This window comes from Phyllostomus hastatus, unplaced genomic scaffold (assembly GCF_019186645.2).
Source record: "Phyllostomus hastatus isolate PE091 unplaced genomic scaffold, TTU_PhHast_1.1 phas_scaffold_11, whole genome shotgun sequence".
Classification (NCBI taxonomy): Eukaryota; Metazoa; Chordata; class Mammalia; order Chiroptera; family Phyllostomidae; genus Phyllostomus; species Phyllostomus hastatus.
In genome coordinates, this window is record NW_025334005.1 from 1978234 (window position 1) to 2001299 (window position 23066).

General features: G+C 58.7%; 1 protein-coding gene and 1 pseudogene across 1 annotated transcript; both read right to left on the minus strand.

Moving 5' to 3' along the window:
• Positions 1-11156: 11156 nt before the first annotated feature.
• On the minus strand, positions 11157-14052 carry LOC123829387 (glutathione S-transferase P). The gene is made up of 7 exons (XM_045855050.1): positions 13931-14052; positions 13542-13577; positions 13130-13236; positions 12928-13015; positions 12446-12549; positions 11581-11688; positions 11157-11427 (listed from the first exon to the last, which is right to left on the minus strand). Coding segments are annotated over exons 1-7 (633 nt in total). The 5' UTR covers positions 13932-14052; the 3' UTR covers positions 11157-11238.
• A 3244-nt stretch (positions 14053-17296) lies between these two features.
• On the minus strand, positions 17297-18537 carry LOC123829217 (annotated as a pseudogene).
• Between the last annotated feature and the right edge of the window lie 4529 nt (positions 18538-23066).

A 23066-nucleotide genomic window follows, 5' to 3' on the forward strand; every position in this document is an offset into this window, starting at 1 on the left:
CACAGGAAGCACGTCACGCGCCCCAGCGCCCGGAGCGCGCCCCAGCATCTCCGCGTCTCTCCCACCCCGCCCTCAGCCCCGCCTCCTCAGGGGAGGGCGGAGCGGCCGGAAGTGGCCTCTCTGGCGCTGGGGCTGCTGGGAGATGTAGTCCCATTGGGATGAGACCCGCCTTCCTTCCGCCACCCGGCTGGCGAGCACTTGCTCCTTGCGATGGTCTCTTGCCCATTCTCTTTCTCGTCCGCCTGGCTTCCTCGCGTTCGCTTCCAGACCCAGCCTTTCACACCTAAAGTAACAAACCTCGCGCGTCGCCTCATGCCGGGTTCTGGTGTCTTCCACATTCTACAGATTCAAGATTTAGTGTGCACCTGCTGTATGCACAAGTGTACGCGGGGAGGAGGAGAAATCTGGCCGGCTACAGCCCGCCTCGTGACTACATTGTCATTATTCTGTCCCAGCCCAAGCCCTCCTAGACTGTGGTTCTCCCCTCCCCGCCCCCCTGTGCTCAGGAAAGAATGGGCTCATTAGCAACAGAGCCAGGGCAGCTCCAGAGGTGGGCAGGGGTGGACGGCGGAAGTCCTCCCAGAGGGAGTCTCGAGTCCTAGGTAGAGTGAGGATGGAGATGGGCAGTAGGTGGCACATCCTCCTGCCGGCTCAGCTAAGGTCCCCCAACCGTTCCCTTTTCAGCCTGCGTCCGCGTCCTGCTACCTTCCCAGTGGGGCCTGGCCTGGCGGTTAAGGACTCCGCCCCTCCCCCCAGGACCCCTTCCTCTTGGGGCTTTAGGACCTTTGTGTGGCTGCCACACGGTGCTCCCCTGACCCGAGGGGTCCTCTGCCCCTGCCTTCCGGTGAAGTCTTGGAAGCCTGATTAACTTTGTCTTCAGTCCCCTGGAGCCCTTCGGCTCTGAGACCTGCCCTGGTCCCAACTAAGTGTGTCCTTTCTGGTCTCTTCCCAGCTTCTCTGTTCTCCACTCCTGTGATCAATCATCCTTTCTCATCTCTCGAGAAATGTGCTCCGAACAAAATTTGCTCTTAATGCCCTGGCTGGCGTATCTCAGTGGATTGAGTGCGGGCTGGGAACCAAAGCATCGCAGGTTTGATTCCCAGTCAGGGCACATGCCTGGGTTGCAGGCCACAGCCCCCAGCAACCGCACATTGATGTTTCTCTCTCTCTCTCTTTCTCCCTCCCTTCCTTCTCTAAAAATAAATAAGTAAAATCTTTTTTAAAAAGTAGTTATTAAAAAAATTTGCCCTGCCCTGGCTGGTGTAGCTCAGTGGATTGAGCACAGGCTGCGAACAAAAGTGTCACAGGTTCGATTCCCAGTCAAGGGTACATGCCTGGGTTGCAGATCATGACCCCCAGCAAATGCACATTGATGTTTCTCTCTCTCTCTCTCTCTCTCTCTCTCTCCCCCCCTTCCCTCTCTAAAAATAACAAAATAAAATTAAAAAAAAATTTGCCCTTATTTTTTCATATGCTCCCCACAGCAGCCCTGGATGGTGTTCATTCCATGTTATACACCAAAAGAACTGAGGCCGGTGGAGTCTTCAGCCGTCTGTGGGCACCCACTTAGAGCAGCCCAGTATTAGGGCCGGACTCAAAGCCAGGCCTGTCTCCTTTCTCAGAGTGCTCCCCACCCCCCACACCATGAAACCACAAAACGATTGACACACATGTGACAGTTACTGTGAGATGTCAGTGGTATTTCCAAAAGAGGCACCCCAAACACTGGCACCTTGTCTGAGTTCTTGCAGATAGATGGGGCAGTACCAGGCCCTCAGACTGGCGGTCCTGGCTCCCAGCCGCGGCCCCCTCTCCTGGCTGGGGAGAGAGATCGTGCAGACAGATCTGGGGATTACACAGCTAAGCCGGGGCTCAGACCTGAGTCCGTGGAACCGTCCCTCTGGGGCGGGAGAAGGGGTCAGGATGGAGCCAGAGGATGGAGTCCTTCCTCGTCCCTCTGTAACTGGGTCAAGGGAGCACAAGGCCGTGGGGACGGGAGATGGCTGGACACGGGGTGATGGGAAACAGAGAGTGAGGGGCAGCATCTGTTCGCCCGATGCCAGGCTCTGTTCCAAGCACTTGCCGTGTGTTATCTCCTTAATCCTCCTGCAGCCTGGGGTGTAGGGATGATGAGCCTCTGTTTTCAAAAGAGGATAGAGCATCAGCAACATTGAGTGGCCTATTCAGGACAACACAGCTGCCAGAACTTGGCTGGAGGTCTCCTGACCCTACCTCCCCGACTCCATCCCCACCCACCTGGAGCACCTGCTCGCCCCCGCCAGGCTCCACTAAGTGACACCTCCCAGGAAGCCCTTCTCTGCGGTGCTGCAGGCCCTGGCTCTTCCCACTCCCTCTGCACCTGCCCCATCCCACACCACTGCCCCAGCTGCCTTCCCCACCAGCCTCCAGGCCGGGATCGGGGAGGCCCATAGATCCACCGCACCCTGCCAGCTCTGCCTTCCGAGCACTCCCTGTTCCCGCGCCTCCAGGCTCTGCACCATGGCCACGGCCCCCCAGATTTCCCCTGGAATTTTGCAAAGCCTCCTTGGTATCACCCAGCCCCCCAGCTTGACCCCTCCAATCCTTTCTTTGCATCCTCACACTCTTGTAAACCTCAGATCCGTTTTGTCTCTGCCCTAAGACACTTCCTGGTTCCCGAGCATCCTCAGGACAAAGCCCCAGCCCCTTGGCCTGGCATTCAAGGTCCTGTGCCCGCGTCCCCAGCCCCAGTTTGGATGTCTCTGCCCACACAAGCCAGGAGGCAGAGAGGATCCACCTTCACCCCTTCCTCCTCCTCCTCCTCCTCCTGAGGAGCCGTCCCCAGCAAGCTTCCCTCCACACAACAGTCCCGAGCAACTATTGCCGCAGGTCCGGGGTGGCCACAGCTCCGCCCATCTCCTCCCCTCTGACACCCAGCTGGGAGCTTCTCAAGGCTGGTGCTAACTCAGTGTCACAACCTAATTCTATATTCGGAAAATAAAAAACATCAACGTTTTCCCTTTGTGGACAATTTAGGAAATACAGAAAAGATAGAACAAAGCAGTGATGTGTTTTCGCCGCCCCGGCTCCCTCCCTGTGATCACTGTCGCTGATTCGTTTGCCCTCCGTCTTCCAGGGGGTTCACACCGTTTCACAGGAGCACAGGACTGAGCCGTAAACATTTAGACTTTAACCAACCCCGCCCCCCGGAAAAAACGGCAGTCCCTCTGCCCCAGGGCCAAATGCTGTTGAACTCGAGATCAGTGTCCAATCCTCTCTCAGAAACACCTTGTCTTGTATGCATGCTTACTCACCCACAGGAAACTATGTGTGTTTGGTGCTTTCTATTTGTGGTGCCGGTATCTTGCTATAACACAACTATTCACCTTGCTTTTTTTTTTTTTAATTCGATGCTGTGTTTTTGAGATTAGTCCATGTGATACAAATAGATTACCTACAGGTAACACGAGAACTTCTAGGTTAAGGGCCTGGACTCAAAACCCTGCTTCTACCACTCCCTGCCTGTGTGGTACAGTGGCCTGCGCCCTTCATTGCCTCTAATGGGAAATGAAGGTCACAGAGCCCAGAGGGGCACCTGGTAGGGCTGGGCCCTAAGTGGGCGGTGCCTGCCACAGCCAATGCGCGGGGACGCTGAGCTCTGCGCTGGCCTGTCCACTAACCTGGAGCCGATCCACCCTGCCCGGGATTGAGTCCCCCCACCCAGGAGGAGGGCACCACTCAGTGTTTCAGATCTTTTAGGTTGTTCACTAAACATTTAAGATGTTTTCTTTTTCAAGAAAATCTGTACATTTTTAAAAAATTATTTTTAGGGAGAAGGGAAGGAGAAACAGAAATATCAATATGTGGTTGCCTCTCACACATCCCTTACTGGGGATCTGGCCCGCAACCCAGGCATGTATCCTGACTGGGAATTGAACCAGCGACCCTTTGTTTTGCAGCCCGAGCTCAATCCACTGAGCTATATTAGCCAGAGCTGCACATTTTTTAATATAGGAACTTAGTGTGATGTTTAGCATTTCTATGTTTTGTGATCTCTTCTTTTTTTTTTTTAAGATTTTATTTATTTGTTTTTAGGGAGGGAAGGGAGGGAGAAAGAGAGAGAGAGAAACATCAATGTGCGGTTGCTGGGGGTCATGGCCTGCAACCCAGGCATGTGCCCTGACTGGGAATCGAACCTGCGACACTTTGGTTCGCAGCCCGCGCTCAATCCACTGAGCTACGCCAGCCAGGGCCTGCGATCTCTTCTGATAGCATTTTCTGATAGGCTGTTGATTGTGAATAGAGAGCTATCAGTTTGCCTCCACTGAAATGGGCTCCCCGGTACAAAAGTGTGTCCATTGAAGCTTTTCTATGTCCACGCTGACGTTCACAACGTTGAGAAGTAATGGGAGTCAGTCTCTCCCTGTCTAACTCCCAAGATCGGGCGCCTCGTTTCTTTCTCCTACCGTATTGCACCGAGAGCTTCGGGTTATGGCTGAATAGCAGCGGCCTTATATGGAGTGCGACCTCACAGAAGTGTGTAAGATATATTTTTTAAACATTTAAAAAAATATTTTATTTATTTCTTTTTAGAGAGGGAAGGGAAGGAGAAAGGGAGAGGGAGACACACACACACATCAATGTGCGGTTGCTGGGGGCCGTGGCCTGCAACCCAGGCATGCACCCTGACTGGGAATCCAACCTGCGATACCTGGTTCGCAGCCCGAGCTCAATCCACTCAGCTACGCCAGGGTTAGAAGTGTGTAAGATCTTAATACCAGAGCCCCCAACTCCACTTGCTAGAATTTTTGTTTCTCCGATTCACTTTGTGTGCCTTCAGATTTCCTGGGGCCATTTTTCACTGGCTGCTCAGAAGTGGAATTTCTTCGAATGGGTGTCTGTTTCCCCCTCGTTAGCAGCCCTGATTGTGAACACAAAGAGAATTCCTGCAGAAAAGGGTTTTTGAAGTGGGTGCCGAAGGAGGCGGAATTCCAAACAGGGACACCTTAAAACCTGTGTAGGTGGCGCTGGAGACTGGTTCCACCCTAGTCTTTTACCCAACCCCCCTTCTCAATCGGAGGCATCCGCCGTGACCCCTGCAGCGTCCTGGGTCCGCACCTTCCTCCTCCTCCGCGTTCCGGGCAGTAACGCTGGGATTGCTGACCCGATCTGGGTGTGGCTTGGCTGGTTGCCCTGAGGCATTTCAAAAATGGGCCCCGCCTCCCGCCGGGCGGGAAGGAAAAACTCCTGGAGAACTGTGGCGCGTTCCTGATCTCAAAACGAGACAGATGTGTGATATTGGTCCCGGCAACCTCGCACGTGAGGTTTGTTGAGGCTCTTTGGTAGAGACCTTGATTACTGGGGAAAGGCTCCCAAGGCACAGTTTTATCACGAAGGGGTGCACACTTGCACTGACTGCTGCTTCTGTATGTAAGAGGATCGTATCGTTTTTCTTCTTCCTTATGAACTGCATGAAACTTTTCGAGGATCTACTGCACTATTGTTGACCTAAAGAGGCAGCAGGGTGAGGCGGCTGAGAGAACAGGCTGAAGCCAGCTGGGACCACGTGCTGAGCTCTACTCCTGACCGGCTCTGCGGCACGGAGCGGGCTCCCCAGCCGCCCCGCGTGCGCCCCGTCGCGTCATCGCTACACTCGAGTCTCTCTAGAAAGCCCGCGGTGCGCGGCCTGGCGCAGAGTGCTGGGTGTTTGCTGTTCGCCCTTTTTCTTTCCTCCGGGAACAGACCTTTCGGTCACGCTGTAAGACTCTCGCTGCACTGCTGCACCTACTTTTACAACCGTGCTCACGAGTGAGGGGAGCCTCTGTTTTTTTTGTTTGTTTGTTTTAATAGATGAGGAAATTATAGAGCAGCTGATTTCAACCCAGCAGGAAGAACTTTTTTTTAAGATTTTATTTATTTATTTTTAGAGAGGGAAAGAAGGGAGAAAGAGAGAGAGAGAAACATCAATGTGCGGTTGCTGGGGGACATGGCCTGCAACCCAGGCATGTGCCCTGACTGGGAATCGAACCTGCGATGTTTGGTTCGCAGCCTGCGCTCAATCCACTGAGCTACGCCAGCCAGGGCGAGCCTCTGGTTTCATTGTCTCCGGGAGACCTTGTCCAGTTTGGTCAGAACGAGGTGGGCCTCTTCCCACCTTTTCCCACACGTCCCAGGAGTCTGCTGTAGGTAGAAACGGTCATTTCCCACACTGTCCCGGCCCACTGGGCACTGTCTGCAGTGTCTGTCAGCAAGGACCTGTGAGGCCTCCGCTGGGCACAGGTCCCCTCCATCCACCCGTCCCGGCACCTCCCTGGCAGCAAAGCCCCGGTCAGACACCCCACACGTAGGTCAGGTCTGGTGTCTGGAGCGCCCCCCAAGGGGCTTTTTTTTTGCCACAAAAGCTTAAACACAAACTTCAGTCTGTTCTTTTTCTTTTTTAATAGTTTGTTTCACTGTATTTTTTTCCCATTACCACTTGTCCCCCTTACACCCTCTCCCACCTCCACCCACACTTCAGCCCGTCCTTCAGTGCAGCTCTCGATGGCTATGTGGGGCAGCAGACCCAGCACGGGCTCACACCCCCCGGACTGGACACGTGAGACCCACCTTCCCCATTCCCCCAGAGGTCGGCCTTTAGGAATGCCAGGCCCTGGCTTGGCGTTTCTGCACAAAGAAAATCAGCAAAAAGGAAAGAGAGGAACCGGTTGAGCGTTATTATTAGACACAGGTGGAGCTGCTTGTCACCGGTCACAGGCCCCTCCTCCCGTGACCACTTCGAACCAAAGAGAGACAGTTTCCTCCCCATGTACGAGACTCAGAGCCGCCAGCACCCGCGGAGGGGGCGCGAGTCGCAGCCGGTGTCTGTGGTTTCCTCCCTCTTCCACGAGCCGCCACCCCACCTCCGGCCGGCCGGCGGCGCAGCTGCCCAGCGGGCTTCACCAGGTGGGGCTACTTCATATCACGACGGGGTCGAATCTCTCCAGGATAATCTGTCAATTCACTACAAATTCCGATCCAAACCCCATCAAGGCTTTTCATGAAACTGGGAAAACGAACACGGAAATACAGCTAGAAAAACAAAGGGCCAAGAACGGCCAAGACGGTTTCGGAGAACAAGGAGGGGAGGGAGTCTGTCCTGTCGGATGACAAGAGCTGTCATCATGCTGGAGTACTCAAGGCCGGCAGACCATTGCTTCTGATGCGTGGGGCTTCTTTACTATTTTTATTTATTTTGTAATTTATTTTTAGAGAGAGGGGAAGGGAGGGAGAGAGCACAGAACACCGATGTGAGAGAGAAACATCAAACGCCTGTCTCTTGTACGTGCCCCAACCAGGGACCAAACCCACAGCCCAGGCCTGTGCCCTGACTGGGAATCGAACCAGTGGCTCTTTGGTTCACAGGCCGGCACTCAATCCACTGAGCTACACCAGCCAGGGCTGTTAGATTCTTATAATGAGAGGTTGTTTTCTGAACTATTTCACCCTTTCTCTGGAATGTGCTAAGACTTTCTCTGAAACAATAGATGGTTATTATAGGAAATGTCCCAAGAGCAATCAAAAGGACGGCGCCTTCTCTTGTTTCATCTCCAGCTGCCCAAACCCTTGTCTGCCCATTAGCTCTGGCTTTACAAACGTGGGGCTGTCTGGTGCACGGAAGCCCGTGACCGCAGCCGCTGCAGGTGTCTCCTACAATCTCGAGATGTGGGGTGTGTGTCTCGGGTCCTGCGGTGTCTGTGGCTTCGGGAGGGTTCTGAAGGATCAGTGGGCATGCCGGCTCCGACGTCATAAACCGCAGGCGGCTGCAAAGATTTCCTTTGCATTGACCATCTGTCTGATCGTCCGCAAAGCAACAACCACCGCTGTACGAGAGAGATCCGTAGTTTGGGTGTGCAGTCACATTTATTCATTTGGGGACCTTGCTGAAGAAATGTATCCCCAGACCCATGTAGGGAACCTGTCTGGGTGGCATGGCGAAGGTAGCCCAGCCCTATCGGAAAACCGGCAGGCGAGAGTGGCACACGGGAACCGAACCCACGGAGGATCGGTTCTCCCGTGGGGAGCCAGGCCTGCATTGGGCCTGGGCTGCTATGAGGCTTGCTTTGGCTAAAGCTCCCTCACCCTGGATGGAGGCAGCAAAGGTCTACTGCGTATCTTTAAAGTCACTTCTTAAAGTCTGTGCCAAACCTCTCAAGTATGAAGTGTAACCGGTTCAACCACCTTTCCCCTTGATCTGCAACATCCTTCTCTTTTGAAGTAATTACCGACATTCTTTTCTTTGTTATCTGTAAAAGGTAACGACCTAAAGCGAACCCGTGCATAGTAAATGAGGACCAGCCTCGACATGTGCCCAGAAGAGCAACAAAAGCCCGTGGGGGGTGGGGGGTCAGGCCCTCTCTCACTCAGAGAGCATTTTCTCCCCAGGACTCCTGCAGTCCGGGTGAATTTGTTCGTCGCAGCCACAACACTCGGACCCTGCGGGCCGGAGTCCGCAGCAGACCAAGGTCATAAACAAACCTCTGACATTTTTTTCCGATAGTATTTTATTTTTCTCTTTCACACGTCAGGGACCCCTGTCGCACGCAGGTGTCCTCAGTCTCCCACTGTGGGCATGTGGGGCTGTGTCATTCTCTGCGGCGGGCAGCTGTCATGTGCCTCGTAGGACATTAGGCGTGACCCTGAAGTGCCAGTAGCACCCCACAAGCTGTGACAGCAAAAATGTCTCCAGACTTTGCCAAGCATGATCTGGGGGGGCAAAATCACCCCCAGCTGAGAACTACTGATGTATCTGGAGTTTATTGTCGTGTAAGGCATGAGGTGCGGATCCAGTGATTTCCCCAATGTGGTGAGTCAGTTCTGCTAATGCTAAAGAACTGTCCTTGCAAACTCAGGACACCACGGCTGTTACTCCCCAAGTTCCTGCATACCCCGTGCTCCCCCCAGTGGCCGGCTGCTCGGCCAGGGTCTTCACGACGACACCAGGTGTGCCCGCCGTCCTTCCACAGGGCACCCCAGCACCTGGCCAGGACCCCATGGGCCTGTCCCGCTTTCCCCAGCCCTGCAGCCGAATGTCCCTGCAGCCACCGGGAGGGCCGGGCCTCCCATCTCTCTCTGCTCCCTGCCTTCAGCTTGGTGTCTTCCTCCAGCCCGAAGGAGGACTCCTTCTCAGCTCCCCCTCACAGTCAGCAATCAGGCTCTAGGGGAGGCAGAGGGTCCCAGTTTGGGAGTGGGGAGAATACCCCAAAGTCACAGCCCTCTCTCGCCCTCTTGCCTTCCCTGACCACCTGTGGAGGCGGGGCACCTGTGGGGAGTGACCGGACTCCCTGGGCCCGAGCGGAGCACATCGGAGCGTCAGACAGGATGGGTCAGGTTGTGCTGCAGTAACACACCACTTGGATTCCCACGAGTGCAAAACCAACCACGAAGACGCTGCTCAGGCACCCGCGTGTCCGTCACACGGTAGCAGGGCTCTGCTCCACGTGGTCCTCACTCGTGGACCGGGCCACCGGAACCCCCACCATCCACCCCGGGTCCTGGCGGCCGGGGAGGACAGTGCCGGGGTTTCTCGCACAGGCAGTTCCGTGCTGCGTCCTGGAAGTCATTCGCCCTCTCCGTCCACGGCGGCTAGGGGAACAGGGGAGTCTCCTTTTCCCGTGTCACGGGTGGAGGGTAGGAAAACTTCTCTTGCAGAGAGGGTGCACTCAGGCGCCCCAGCGCCCCCTGCTCCGAAGAGCCCGGTCCCGGCCCCTCGCCCTGCAGGGCAGCAAACCCACAGGTACCCGGCCGGTCTGTGGCCGGGCTCCTCCGCCGTTTCAGCCCGTGTGATCGCCGGGGCGTGACAACCAGCCGTGTTTGTGCCTCAGTCCACACATCGGCAAGTTACTCAGACTTGCTGTGACTCAGTTTCCTCATCCATAAGTGGGGATGAGAGTGTCTGGGTGGTGAGGATTCGGGAGGGCAGCATACCACCGCCTGCTGCGGGCTGGGCGCGCGGTGTCAGCGGCTGTCACTGGTTGCCAGCACGGCGGCTGTCACTGGTTGCCAGCACGGCTGCGGGCGGCTGCGGGGCACGGGCCTTTGCCGTTTGCACTCACACTTCCTGAATCCAAAGTCCCCCCACTGGCAGTGTCTGTCCGGCCTCTAACCCGGTCCCTTGACTCTGGCACACCCAGGCCTCCAGGGGCAGCGGGGGCAGGGGGCGGGGTGAAGCATTCTGGCGGTGCTCCAGCCATGGCCGCTCCGATGCCACAACCGGCAGAGACACGTGGGGCCTCCGAGTGGGGGCCGTGCGGGCGCCCCTTTGCTGACCCACCTCTGCAGCATTCGGGCAGATGGCCCTCCCGGCCCTTGAGTGACATTTCCTAGGAGGTCTCAAACCTACTGAGGTCTCTCAGGATTCAGAGGCTGACTGCCTGAGGGGCTCCCCTACGTGACAGAGGGTGCCCCTTTTGGGCTGGTGGCGGGTGACTCAAAGTTTGGCCAACGCTCCCCCAGAGAAGCACCTGCTCCTCTAGACTGCATGATGGGGTGCGGCGATGGCGGAATGCGGAGGAAGAGGGGGCGCCCATGGTCTCTCGGCTCCGGACATCCCCAGAAGCCCCGAGGCCCCTGACCTGCTCACACCCCAGTGCCTCCACTTGCCTGGGGCTCTCCCCAGTGCAGATGCGGCCCCAGCAGCTCACCCAGGCTCCGTGCTTTAGCAACCCGGGTGGTGAGAGGTGGCTCTGGGAGGGCCACCTGGATTGTCCAGTGTGGCCCTCGTGTCCCGATGCCCAGGGAAGCCATGAGAGCCCCCCTTCTGAAGAGAAGAGTGACTGACCCTCCCAGCCACCAGCCTGGGCCGCTCCGCCTACTCCCGACAGGCAGGGGCCCTCAGCCCCGGCTCCCCAGGGCCGGCCCTCTGGCAGGCGGCCCGCGGGGATGAGAACACAGGCTTCCTTTTCTTTGGAGACCGTGAGAGCCTCCGGGGTGGGGACCAGTTATTTCTCTTCCTGTTCCTTTTTTTTCCTTCTCTTCCCCGGGGTCCGACAAGCACAGACTGGCTTGAGTACACCACCCAGAAGACACTCAGATTGGGTTTCAGGATTTCAAGTAGCCCAGTGAGCTGCCACCTCCCCCGAGTCTGACAAGTGAGGGTCCCACGGCCCCCTCCCCAGGAGACTCAATGCCCACAGCACCACTTTCCTCTGGGAAATTTTATTGGTTCTGGGGCAGGGGGGAGGCGGGCAGCCCACGCCTCCTGCTCAGCGCGGCCCAAGGCCCTCACTGCTTCCCGTTGCCGTTGATGGGGCGGTTCACGTGCTCGGGGGAGTCCAGGAAGGCCTTGAGCTTGGGCCGGGCGCTGAGGCGAGCCACGTAGGCCGAGAGCAGGGGCAGGGAGTCCAGGCAGCCGGGGGCCAGGACCTGGTGGTTCAGCAGTAAGTCCAGCAGGTTGTAGTCCGCGAAGGAGATCTGTGGGGGGCGGCGTGGAGAGCTCAGCAGGTGGGGGCGGGGGGCGGGGAGGGAGACCAAGAGCGTGAGCGCTCAACCCCGAGGTCTGCCCGCCTGCGTCCCAGCCGTGAGAGCAGGGGGCGTGGTGGGGGCAGGACGCGGACAGCCGCTCACCTGGTCACCCACGATGAAGGCCTGGCCGCCCCGGTTCTGGGAGAGCAGGGTCTCGAAAGGCTTCAGGCGCCCCGGCAGCTCCTTCACGTAGTCGTCCTTGCCCGCCTCCTGCCGGAAAGACACCCCCAGGCATCATGCTCCCCGACCCACGTCCGGCCCAGACACGCCCCCTCCTTTCCCGCCAATCTCCGAGAGCCACTCCCCACCCCCAGGCTGCGGCCACTTGCGGTCCGCTGGAGCAGCCGGTTCTCCTCTGCTCAGCGGCCTCGTGGTGAACTGGTGCAAGGGCCTCGGAGGGCCCTTCTAGGCCTCCCGTTTGGATGCCGCCCTGCCCAGGCTCCTCAATGGCTGCCCGCTGCCCGCAGGGAGGAGTCTGAGTCAGGGGTTCAGGCCTCCGGGCCCTGGGCCTGCTGCCCCTCCCCCTGCCCCCCCACCCCACTCTCCCTCTCGTTCTCACGCAGCCACACAGGTGTCCTCCCGCCGCTACACTGGTGTCAGGTCCCCAGAAGCACTTCACATCTGCATACTCCGTGCACCTGGCAGGGCAGCACCCCCCCCCCGGCGCCCCCCACCCCACCCCCTAGAAGTTGGCTATAGACCCTCCTCTGCCTCCTCCACCTGCTGCAGGGAGCCTCCTGGCCAGCCCAGCCCAGCAATCAGGAGCCACCCCCGGCTCGCTGTCTGCCGTCCTGGCACTGTTCTGCTCTTGCTGGTGACCGGCCCCCGCACAGAGCCTGACCCAGCACAGGCCCCCGACCGAGGGTGGGCTCGGCTGGAGCCACGGGAAGGGGTGCGGTGCTGGGGGAGAGCTCAGGACGGCCCCCCCCCCGCCGGTCCCCGTGCCCACCCCGGTGCCCGCGCTCACGTAGTTGGTGTAGATGAGGGTGACGTATTTGCAGCGGAGTTCCTCCACGCCGTCATTCACCACGTCCGCCAGGGCCGCCTCCCGCTGGTCCTTCCCGTACAGTCCTGCGGGGGGGGGGTCAAGGGGGGAGGTCGGGAGAGCGGGCAGCGTGACTGGTCGCCTGACACACAACTGCCGGCTGATCGGCCACGCGGCTGCCTGCGGGCCACGGCCGGGGAGGAGGGAGGAGGCTGTGGACCCAAGGAAGGGCTAGTCCCGAGCTCAGAGCCCCGTGGGTGAGGCAGCCTGGCATAGGGCAAGGGCTGCCGGCGCACCTGGGCTTGACCTTGGGCAAGCCCGTATCACTTCCACGGACCCCAATTTGCTCCACGAGGGTGCTGGGCAGCTCGATGTAACCGGAAGAGGCTGGCCCCGCGCAGGAGCGATAGCGGACCCACCCCTGCCCACCCCTGCCCCGGGTCGCCCGCACCCTCTGGACTCACCGAGGGAGCGGCCCAGGTGGCGCAGGATGGCGTTGGACTGGTACAGGGTCAGGTCTCCGTCCTGGAACTTGGGGAGCTGCCCGTACAGCTGGGGGGAGGGGGGAGGGCATGGCTCTGTGAGGGACTCTGAGCTCAGCTGTCCCCCTCCTTAGTTTGTCCCCCCAGGGCCCAGCCCCGGCCCCCGACGGGCATGGGCACTCACACAGGAGGCCTTGAGGGAGCCCTGCAGCCAGGAGTCCTTGGTGACCACCTCCTCCTTCCAGCTCTGGCCCTGGTCGGCCAGCAGCATGCGCATGGCCTCGCAGCGCCCTGGGGCGGGGGTGGAGGGAGGGGGACAGGGTAAGGGGTGCAGAGACCCCCCCCACTGTGCCCTGGGGAGGGGCCCCCTCCAGTGACCTCAGAGCACTCTGTGGAGGGGACAGACCGCAGGAGGCGGGACCCTCCAACCCAGGGAGCTCAGGGACACGGAAAAGTAGGCCCAGGCTAGCAGCCAGGTGAGGAAGGACAAGGGGGGTTTGGGGTCTGCCCCAGGTGGGTGAGAGGCCACGGGCTGCAGCCTCCAACCTCTGCCTCGCCGCCCCGCCCCTCCCTCAGGTAGGTATCGCGGGCCCTACCTCGAACAGGAAAGTAGACGATGGTGTACGGCGGCACTAGAGGAGACAAAAGAGTTCCTCAGAGTCCTCTAGAAGGGCCCTATGAGGGACAGTGCCCCCACCCGTCCTCCCTGCAGTCCCGTCCCTCGTTCCGGGCCCCTAGGGGCTTGTCTCTGTGCAGGGGGCAGGGGGACGGGGGTGGGGGATGGGCCCCTGAGCCCCAAACCCACGCTGGTGCCCTGGATCTCCATCGCGGCCTTAAGGGGGCAGGGCCTAGTAGGAGCCAAGGCTTGAAGCCGGGGTCCCAGCTGCGTGCGGGGCACTCTCTGAGCCCCTAGGAGTCTGGTGCATTCCAAGCCCTCCCCCCGCCCGCCCCCCCCACCCCGCCCGAAGCCACAACAAAGACTCACTGGCGGCGGCGCAGACTAAAGCGGCGACTCCAGCAGCGGCAGAGGGAAAGCTCACTCTGGCCCAGCGGCCTGGGCCTCACGAGGGTGGTCCCGCCCCGTTCTGCCCGGCTCCGCCCCCAGTGCTTAGTCACGCGCTGGCCCCGCCCCCTGCTGCCGGGCTTGGACCCTGGCCCGCCCCCCACCCCAGCACGCCCCTACCCAACACCTCTCCGTGCAGCGGCTGAACTCCGCCCGGCTCGCTGCGCTGGCAGAGGTTTTGCCCAACATCTGCCTGGAGCTGGCGGACGCATGTTGACGGCTGGGTACGGGTTGCAGAATCTTCTAGAAGCTTTGGGCTTCGCGGGGTCTGGCCCCTTCCTCTGCTTGGGTCGCAGGTGCCAGAGACACGGAGCTTTGCATTAGTGCCCACCGACAAAGGACTGGTAGACGCTGCACAGAGACGGGGAAGGCCCGGGTTACCTGTGCGCACGGCTCTCGAGCGCTGGCGCAAACCGCCCTGCAAGCTGGGCTTCCATTCCTATCAGCCATTCAGATGCCACCTTCACGGCTCCCGTCATGTCATGTTAGCGACGGATGCTGTCTGCTTATCGCTTTTCTCTAAGCCACCTGGCTGAAATACGCCTGCGTAACGTGGAGCCGGTTTCACTCCTCAGTGGAAATGCGCGCTACTGACTAAAACTAGAGGTCACCGTGAAAATACAAGAACAATAAACAGGGTTTTTAAAATCTGCCTGGACAATGGGACACAGAACTCTCCCTTTTCAGAGGACCTACCATTAGCGAGTTTAGGTGTTTCTAGCCCCAAACCGGGCTGCCCCCCCGCCCCGTGGTCATCGGGATTCCAGGACGAGCGGCGAGGCTGCCAAGCAGGGGCGCTGAGGCTGCAGCCGAGGCCCCGGGGGGGCGGGGGGCGGGCGCTGCCCAGGGCATCGAGGTGGAAGCTTCCAGACTCCGCGATTGTGTTGGGGAGGCAGCCTTCCAGGGAGACCCTTCCTGCCCTGAGTTGGAGACCCCAGGAGAGGCAGCCACAGGGGGCCCCTTGCGCTCCCTGGACCATGTGGGATTGGGGGGACAGGGCGTCCCCAGGAGGCAGAAAGAAAACCGAGGCGGGAGCTCATTAGAGAGGTTGGGGTGAGGCAGGAAAACGGGGTGCCCGCCCAGGGGCTGCTGCCCCCTCTCGGTCCTTGAGGCCCCCTCCTGCCCAGAGCGGTAATTCTTCAGGAGCGGAGAGCTCGAAAACACCGTCAATGTAGAAGGAAACTTTATACACGCATAATAAAACGATCCTTTCCTCGAAGTGCTTGCTCAGGTAGAAGGCAGGGTGGCGCCCTCTGGGACTGGCCCGGCCGGAAGCCGTGCAGGCAAGGACAGGCGCTGTTCTCGGGCAGAGTTCCGGCTGCCCAGGGCTGTGCCAGTCACCATCAGATGGTGTCCCCTGTGCCCTACAACAAGCTCCAGGTTCCGGCCCCAGGGCCTGGGCTCAGGGGCTCTGCTCCTCCCTGGTGACCTTCCCTCAGCTCCTGCCAACGCCTGCTTTATCCCTGAACAAAGCAAAACTCTTCCCTTACCTTTCTCCTAGAAGAGCCTAATTTGATCATTTTATTTATGCTAAAAGCAACCTGAAACTGGCCTTCCCTAATCCCCTTTAGGCATAGGGGGTAATTCAATGGGCTACAAAAAACAAAACAACAAAAACAAAGAAACAGTTGCAATTTTATATCTGAAACAATGCGTATGTCCGTTTCTGCTACATCCTCTCTGGAGAGCAAGCGTGCACGTAGGGACTGGACTCTCTCCGGCCACACAGAGGCGGCTGCTCTGGGCTCTCCAGGGCCTGACAGGGACCGCCAGACGTCAGGGTCCGCCTGTGTTGCAGGGACCCGTGTGGGTGGGGGCCTCGGTCTGGGCTGTTAAAGTGGGGGTTGGGGTTGGGTGGGAGGTGGCCGAGGCTGATGCTTCTCCCTCCCACACACCCCCACTACTGCCCTCAGCCCCAGGTCTCCATCCTCTGCCCCTCTCTGAGCCTAACTCAACCTCCCTGCTTGCCCTCGGAGTTTGTTTGAACTCGTCCGGTTTCTCTCTCCTCCCACAGCGGGCTTGCAGAGTGGTCCTCAGCTCTCCCTGCGTGCCGGACCACAGGAGCGTGGTGTGTGTGTGTGTGTGTGTGTGCCCACATGCACATGCATGCACGTGCTCCTAGCGCATTATTATTGCTACCCTGCCATTGGTGTGCATGAATGCAGTATAGGTGGGCCTCGTCTAATCAGTAGAAGGGTTTACAAAAAAACAAGAGTGACCTCTCCCAAGAAAGAGGGAACTCTGCCAGCAAACTGCCTTTAGACTCGGGCTGCTGCACCAACTCTTCCCCGGCCCTCCAGCCTGCCAGGCAGATTTCAGACTCCCCAGGCCTCCGCAAGCACGCGGGCCAGTTCTTCATTCACAACCGCCACACACGGGTAGCAACCCAAATGCCGACCAACAGGAGGGTGGAAACGTCCGTCATGCTGTGACCTACAGCGCAGCGCTGCGCAGACAAGGGCCAGCCCCAGGGCCGTTGTGTGAGTGGAGGGAGCCGCACTGAAGAGTCCGTAGCGCCCGTAGCGCCCGCCTCACCCGGTTTGCATAAAATTCAGAAACATGCGTCCTTGTAAAACTCAGTGGGGCGTGTTTGTGTGGGTCGTCTATCTCCATTTAGCTTAACTGCTGACATGTGTCTGCGCTTCAATCTCTCTCTCTCTCTCTCTGCATTCTGCTCCTAGGGTTATTCAACACAATCCTTTTACTCTGCGCAACAAAATGCTGCAAAGGTACGGGAAAACTCAAAACAGAACATTGGTAGTACTGACTGCGTCCTAAAAGCCCCAAAGCAATGTGCGTGTTCCCACAGGAACCCCGAGACCACCGTGAAGAGGGGGGCGGCGGGCTCCGGCGGCCCTGCAGAGCTAGCTCTCCACTTGCTCGCCAGTGCCAGAGAGAGGAGGTGTGCGGTGTGGGTGCACGTGCGCGAGTCCATGAGAACACAGAACCGTTTACAGCACCTCACGGGATGCTCCACCCCAGGGGCGGGGCCTCCAGCAGGGGGCGCAGGGCCAGGCCGACGGGACAGGACGGGCGGCCGCACAAAAACGCGCCCTTTCCCAAGGGATCCTCGGGCTGCTAGACTGGCCCTGGGTCGTCGGCGACACAGAAAACTGTGCCCCCAGGGTGGGGTGACACTGCCAGCTGGAACCCTGCTGGTCCCCGCGGGCCTTGCCACTGTGCTAACTCCGGGACTGGAAACCTGGGAACTTTCCAGCCAGGTAACTGGAGGGCATCCTCACGGGCACAGCCCCAAGCGGACATCCGTTCTGCGGCTGCACTCGGCCTTCAGAGGAACCGCCTCAATGCTGCCTTCGAAGCCTGCCCCCGAGCGAGGATGTGTTTCCTAACGACGCCGTAGGCTAGAAAAGTAACGGGACTGAGCTGGATGGGTGCTAAGTCACGGGGCAGAGCTTCGGCGGCCTGGTCATGCGGAGGAATTGGAGCTGGAGCGGCTCCCGTGGTGGCCGCTGGGGGGAGTGGCATCGCGGGCGCACTGGGGGCCTGCGCCGTGGGGGCGTGGCCTTCTCCTCGTCTGTGGGGGTGACCGGCAGCACACGGGAGGTGATGGCGGCATTCTCCTGGGAGGGCCGACTGGCCTGGGCGGTGGCCTGAGCCCGGGGGCCGGCACAGCTGTGGCCCTGACTTCCTGGCCGTCAGTTTGTCCCCCATCCATGTGCTCCAGCGCCTTCTCGGCTTTACCCGGTCCTCAGACTCCGCGTCTGCAGGGCCCTGCAAGGGTGGGGTGCGTCCTTCCCACAGGTATGCCAATCACTTGAATCTTCCCACAGGTGGGGAACAACTCCACGCCGTGGGCCTCGGCCGCCTTCCCAGGGAGCCTCCCAGCGTGTGCTTGGGGTTTCGGGGAAAGGCTCCGCCTTTTCCTTTCCTTTTCATCTCTTTTGGGTGGTTTGGATTTGCAGCGGGAACCCCGCCTGTGGTCACAGCTGTGCCAGGACGACTTGGAGAGCTGGTGGGCCTGCGGGACGTGCTTGAACTTCCCAAACGGCTCGATGCAGACAAGGAGCTAGAGCCCCTGCTCGAGCCAGTGTCGTGCTGGTGCCGGTGCGGGTGCTGGAGCCTGAGCTGGAGCTGGAGCCGGAGCTGGAGCTGGGGGTGGGGCTAGACCGAGACCTGGTGCTGCTGCCGCCACTGGAGGCGCTGCGCCCCCTGCGCCTCTCCCGAGTTTTGTCTCTGCCAAGACCCTTCTCGCTCGACTCCTCGGTGACCCCTTTATCTTCCGTGCGATCCTTGGGCTTCTCATCAGAGCGGTCTTTGCGTCTGGCAGGAGCAGGAGCCCCAGTGCTGCGCTTTTTATTATTTTCTTTGACTCCTAGCAAGCTCTTCTCTGTCGCTCCTGATAAACCCATTGCCCCTTCTGAGGCATTCAAAGCAGCAGTGGCGGCCTCACGTGCCTGAACTCTCGCTTCTGACTTGAGCCTGAGAAGAGATCCCTCATCGATCGCGATGCACGCCCCAGGGCAGCCTCTTCCCGCCGCCGCCGCCGCCGCCGCGACCCCCTCCGCTCTCCGCGCAGCCGCTGAGGTCCGCGCCGCTCAGCCGGCCCTTCGTGCTGCTCGCTCTGCCCGTCCTGCCTCCTCCGTGCCTGCTCTCGGGTGGGTTGAGCGTATCGTTTCATTTCTCCTGCTGCTCGTTTACACGCCATACACTCGGCTTCTGTCCGTCTCGGGGCTGCCCCCCAAATTACTCACTCGTCCCCCGCACTTAGCCCTCTGGCTTTCTTGCCCTTCTGTTCTTCCATCTGCCTTCATCCGCCTTCTGCCTGAAGAACACGGTGGCCTGTTGCGAACTGACCGGAAGTTCTCCCCATTCTCCTGCACAAGCCCCTCCGCAGGGGGAGTTTGCCGCTCCTCCAATCAAGAGGTAGAGAATTTCCCTGCCTCCTGAGGTCAGGGTGTGGCCACGAGGCTTGCTTTGGCCAATGTGGTGTTAGCAACAGTGATACAGGCAAGGACCTACATGCACTTGTGCACCAAGGCTTGCTTGATGATGGACAGACAGACAGACAGACAGACATCCTCTTGGCTTTCTCTCCCCGCGGAGCACTGACGTACACCATTGCAGCAGGAGGATCACCTGTCAGACCTGACTGTGAGGAGGCAGCTTTTTAACCTGCTGTGATTAGAGCAGTTAACTTGGTTTTCATCCCCAACGCGTTAAAGGAATGTGGAAAGATAGATGCGTCCCTACATTCACTGCAGCATTATCGACAAGAGCCAAAACATGAAAGCCACCTGAATGATTACCCGTAGGTGCCTGGATAGCGAAGATGTGGCACATGTCTGCCACAGAATACTACTCGGCCATGAAAAGGAATGAAATCTTACCATTTGCAACAGCGCGGGCAGACCTTGAAAGCATCAGGCTGTGTGAGACAAGTCAGACAAAGACGAAGACCATGCGATGTCCCTTATTTGTGGAGTCTAAAAACCAAACTAAATGAACAGACAAAGCAGAAACAGACTCACAGATGCAGATACCGAGGGCAAGCAGGCGGTCGCCAGATGGGGGTGGTGTGGGGGACGGGGTGAAAGGCGAGGGGACAAAGACGTACAAGTTGGTAGTGATGGAACAGTCATGGAAGGTCAAGTACAGCACAAGGACTGTAGTCAGTAACATTGTAATCACCGCGTATGGTGCCAGTGGGTAGCAGACTTACTGGGGAACCACTTGTTGTGGAAAATCCACCCACACGCGGGGAGATAATGAAGCACGAACTTTATTACCCGGGGGCCCAGAGGGGGTGGTTAACATCCAAATCCTCTGAGCACCGATCCTCACTCTCCCGGGGTTTAAATAGTCCCGGGCTCCCTACCTACGTGGCAAAGCAAGGTTACAGAAGCCGAATGCGGAAATTAGGTCCAGCTACCTTATATGGGAGACAAAGAGAAAACGCAGGAGGAATTTGCAGAAGCTACAGAGCACAGGAGCTTATCATGGGAGTCTGTGTACGACCTTGAGTAACTGGCCGTTGCTTTGGTTACGACTTGTCAGCTTCTACAGTCCTGTGTGAAATTTTGCAAGTGTTACAGTTACAGAGCATAAGAAACTTTTGGAGTTTTCTTTTCCTGCCACACACTTAGTAAGTTATACAAATGTCTGACCACTATGCTGTACACTCGAAACTAATTTACATTGAATGTCAACTGTAATTAAAAAACATTTTAGCCCTGGCTGGCGTAGCTCAGTGGATTGAGCTTGGGCTGTGAACCAAAGTGTTGCAGGTTCGATTCCCAGTCAGGGTACATGCATGGGTTGCAGGCCATGACCCCCAGCAACCGCACATTGATGTTTCTCTCTCTCTCTCTCTCTCTCTCTCCCTCCCTTCCCTCTCTAAAAATAAATAAATAAATAAAATCTTTTAAAAAAATTTTTTTAAAATAAATAATGTATTGCCCTGGCACAGTGGCTCCTTTGGTTGGAGCACCATCCCGTACACCAAAAGAACTGCGGGTTCGATCCCCAGTCAGGGCACTTAGGGGAGGCAATGGATTGCTGTTTCTCCCTCCCTCCCTCCCTTTCTCTCTCTTGAATCAATAAACATATCTTCAGGTGAGGATTAAAAGTAATAACAAGAGTATTGATTTTTAAAAGTGGAATAATGAAACTCTTGGGTTTAAAAACTGTACTGGGAGAGGGAGTCACGATGTATTAGCATTTCTACTCTCAAGTTCTACCCTCACGCGCCCAAGTGACTGCGTGGCGGGAAACGTCAGGCTTCAAGCCCTGCTGGAGCTCAACTCTCACCCTGTCCGTTTCTCTCACTCTTCTGCCTGTCGGTACGAAACACGGTGAACATGACACACGGCCTTCTCAAGGCGCTGAAGCAGCGCCGGCGCCCACGGCGGCAGTATCCGCCAAGCTGGGTCGGTCCTTACGGAACCCGTTTCCAGCCACTTGGCAGACACGCGCCGCGCTCCAGGCCCTGTGCTCGGCGTCGTGGGCGTCCCCTCGTTCGGGTATGGAGCTCGAGGTCACGCAGCACGTACGGGTCAGAGTCGGGACCTGAAGTCAAGTTCGTCACCCGCTCTCGTAACCCCAGTGTGCTCGCACTTCGTCCACGTGAACCAGATGGGCGGAAACGCTAGTTATTGGATCGTGGCGGGTGCGGCCACTCAGCCCCACTCGGGAACTGGGGTCAGGAATGGAAAGATTCCTGTTTGAAGAGTGTGCCTGTGTCCCCAGCACTGACCACCCCCCAAGCCTGAGTGCCCCGGGGACCTCAGATGAAGGAACCAGGGAACCTCTGGGAGACGGCTCTGGAGGCCGCAGAGCGCCCGCCTGGAAAACCGCTCTGTCCACCCTGCGGCCGCCGGGCTCTGCCAGTGCCCACTCTGTCTATCACGGCCTCGCAAGTGCCCTCGGATGTAGCCGCTTAAAACGACATTATTGTCTCCGTTTCTGAGTCAAGTCTGAGAGGCACTTGGCTGGGTGGTTGCTGCATAGGGTCTCCACTTTAAATATAGTTGTTGTTGTTGTTAAGATTTTATTTATTTACTTTTAGAGAAGGGGAAGGGAGGAAGAAAGAGAGGGAGAGAAACATCAGTGTGTGGTTGCCTCTCACACGCCCCCTACTGGGAACTTGGCCTGCGACCCAGGCATGTGCCCTAGACTGGGAATCGAACCTGTGACCCTTTGGTTCTCAGGCCAGTGCTCAATCCACTGCGCCACACCAGCCAGGACTAGGTTTTATGTATCATTAGGTGTAACAGGCCAACAGATCAGGAGGCAACTGCAGTTGAGAAGATAGATTATTGCTCACAGATCCCAAGAGAAGAGGCACACCACGCCACAGGGTCCACTCCGGGGAGCCGCAGGGGCCGGGAGGCTGGGGGAGGGAGGGGTTGTGGTGGGGGGGGAGCCTTGACTGTGGGGAAGGGGAGGAGCGGGCAGGGCAGGGTAAGCAGGCTGAGGAATGCTGAGTTCAGACGATTTCAGCGGGCTCCGGGGCCCAGGGACTGCCCCTGGCCTTGGGCGGAGGGAGGGGGTGGAGCCAGGGAAGGGGGATAGTGGCCCAAGCGGCTGGAGCCCACTAACGGCGGTAGTTGGGGGCGCGGGCTCTGCATCTGTCCGTTTGTGTCGGAAAGGCAAGCTGTTCACCATCTCAGGAACTAGCTAACCCCAGCGGGGGCCGCCATCCGGAGTCAGCAGAGTCCCGTGCGCTAAAGCACCAGCACACAGAAAAATAACAGACGCGGTCGATACAGTCTCCCATGAGGCTGCAGGCAGGACGGTGGCTGGGGCTGCACCCGTCGCTGGCTCCTCGGGGATGAGGATTCCCTCTCGAGTTTGCCTGCCAGCCGGTGACTTCATGCTGGAGGCTGGCAGGAGGCCTCCGTCCCTCGCCACCTGCACCTCCCTCGGCACAGGGCGGCTCCGGCATCCCCGAGGTGTGGCGGCTGGTTTTCCCCAAGTATGTGACCCAGGAGAGGGAGCGAGGAGCCAGCCTCAGGCCCTTTTAGGACCTAGTCTCAGACGCCGCGCCCCGTCCTCTCCGCCGCACCGATGAGTTGGCGGCCAGTCACTACGTCCGGGTAGGGGATTAGGTTCCAGGTGTGGAGGTGGAAGTTGTCAAAGGGCTTGGGAACGTATTTTGAAACTATCGCAGCCTCTTTCTGCTGAAGTCACGGAAACTCAGCTCCGAAAAGCCTTCATTTACGGGCTCGCAGGGACGAGCCAGGGGAAGGGCGGAGTAGAGCCGGCTTCTCATGGACCTAAACGCACGTGCCCCTGTTCTCGGGCCCCACCCTCTCAGCCACGGCCACCCCTGCGGCCCGTCTGAGTGCACGTCCTCCCAGCCTCTAGCAGAAACGGGAGCTGCTATCTCCAGGGCGCTCCTGGCACCGAGCCTGCTGCTGCCACCTGGGCCGGGCCGGGCAGGACTCGCTGCGCCAGCTGCACTGGCGGGCACACCCCTTGGGCCAAGCGCCACGCCTGGGGCAGGGGTCCCTGTGCATCGGCGGCGCCTGGTGCGCTCGGTCCTGCGTGTCTGGAGGGTGGGGGCTGGTGGCCGGGTGGGAGCCGAGTGGCCACCCCA

Excerpts from the sequence above, each read along its gene's own strand:
- LOC123829387 (XM_045855050.1), bottom strand. Across the intron at positions 13,237-13,541 it reads CGTCTACTTTCCTGTTCGAG|GGCGCTGCGAGGCCATGCGC; the intron begins GTAGGGCCCGCG and ends CCCCCGCCCCAG. Across the intron at positions 11,428-11,580 it reads CCTTCATCGTGGGTGACCAG|ATCTCCTTCGCGGACTACAA; the intron begins GTGAGCGGCTGT and ends CGCCCCCCACAG.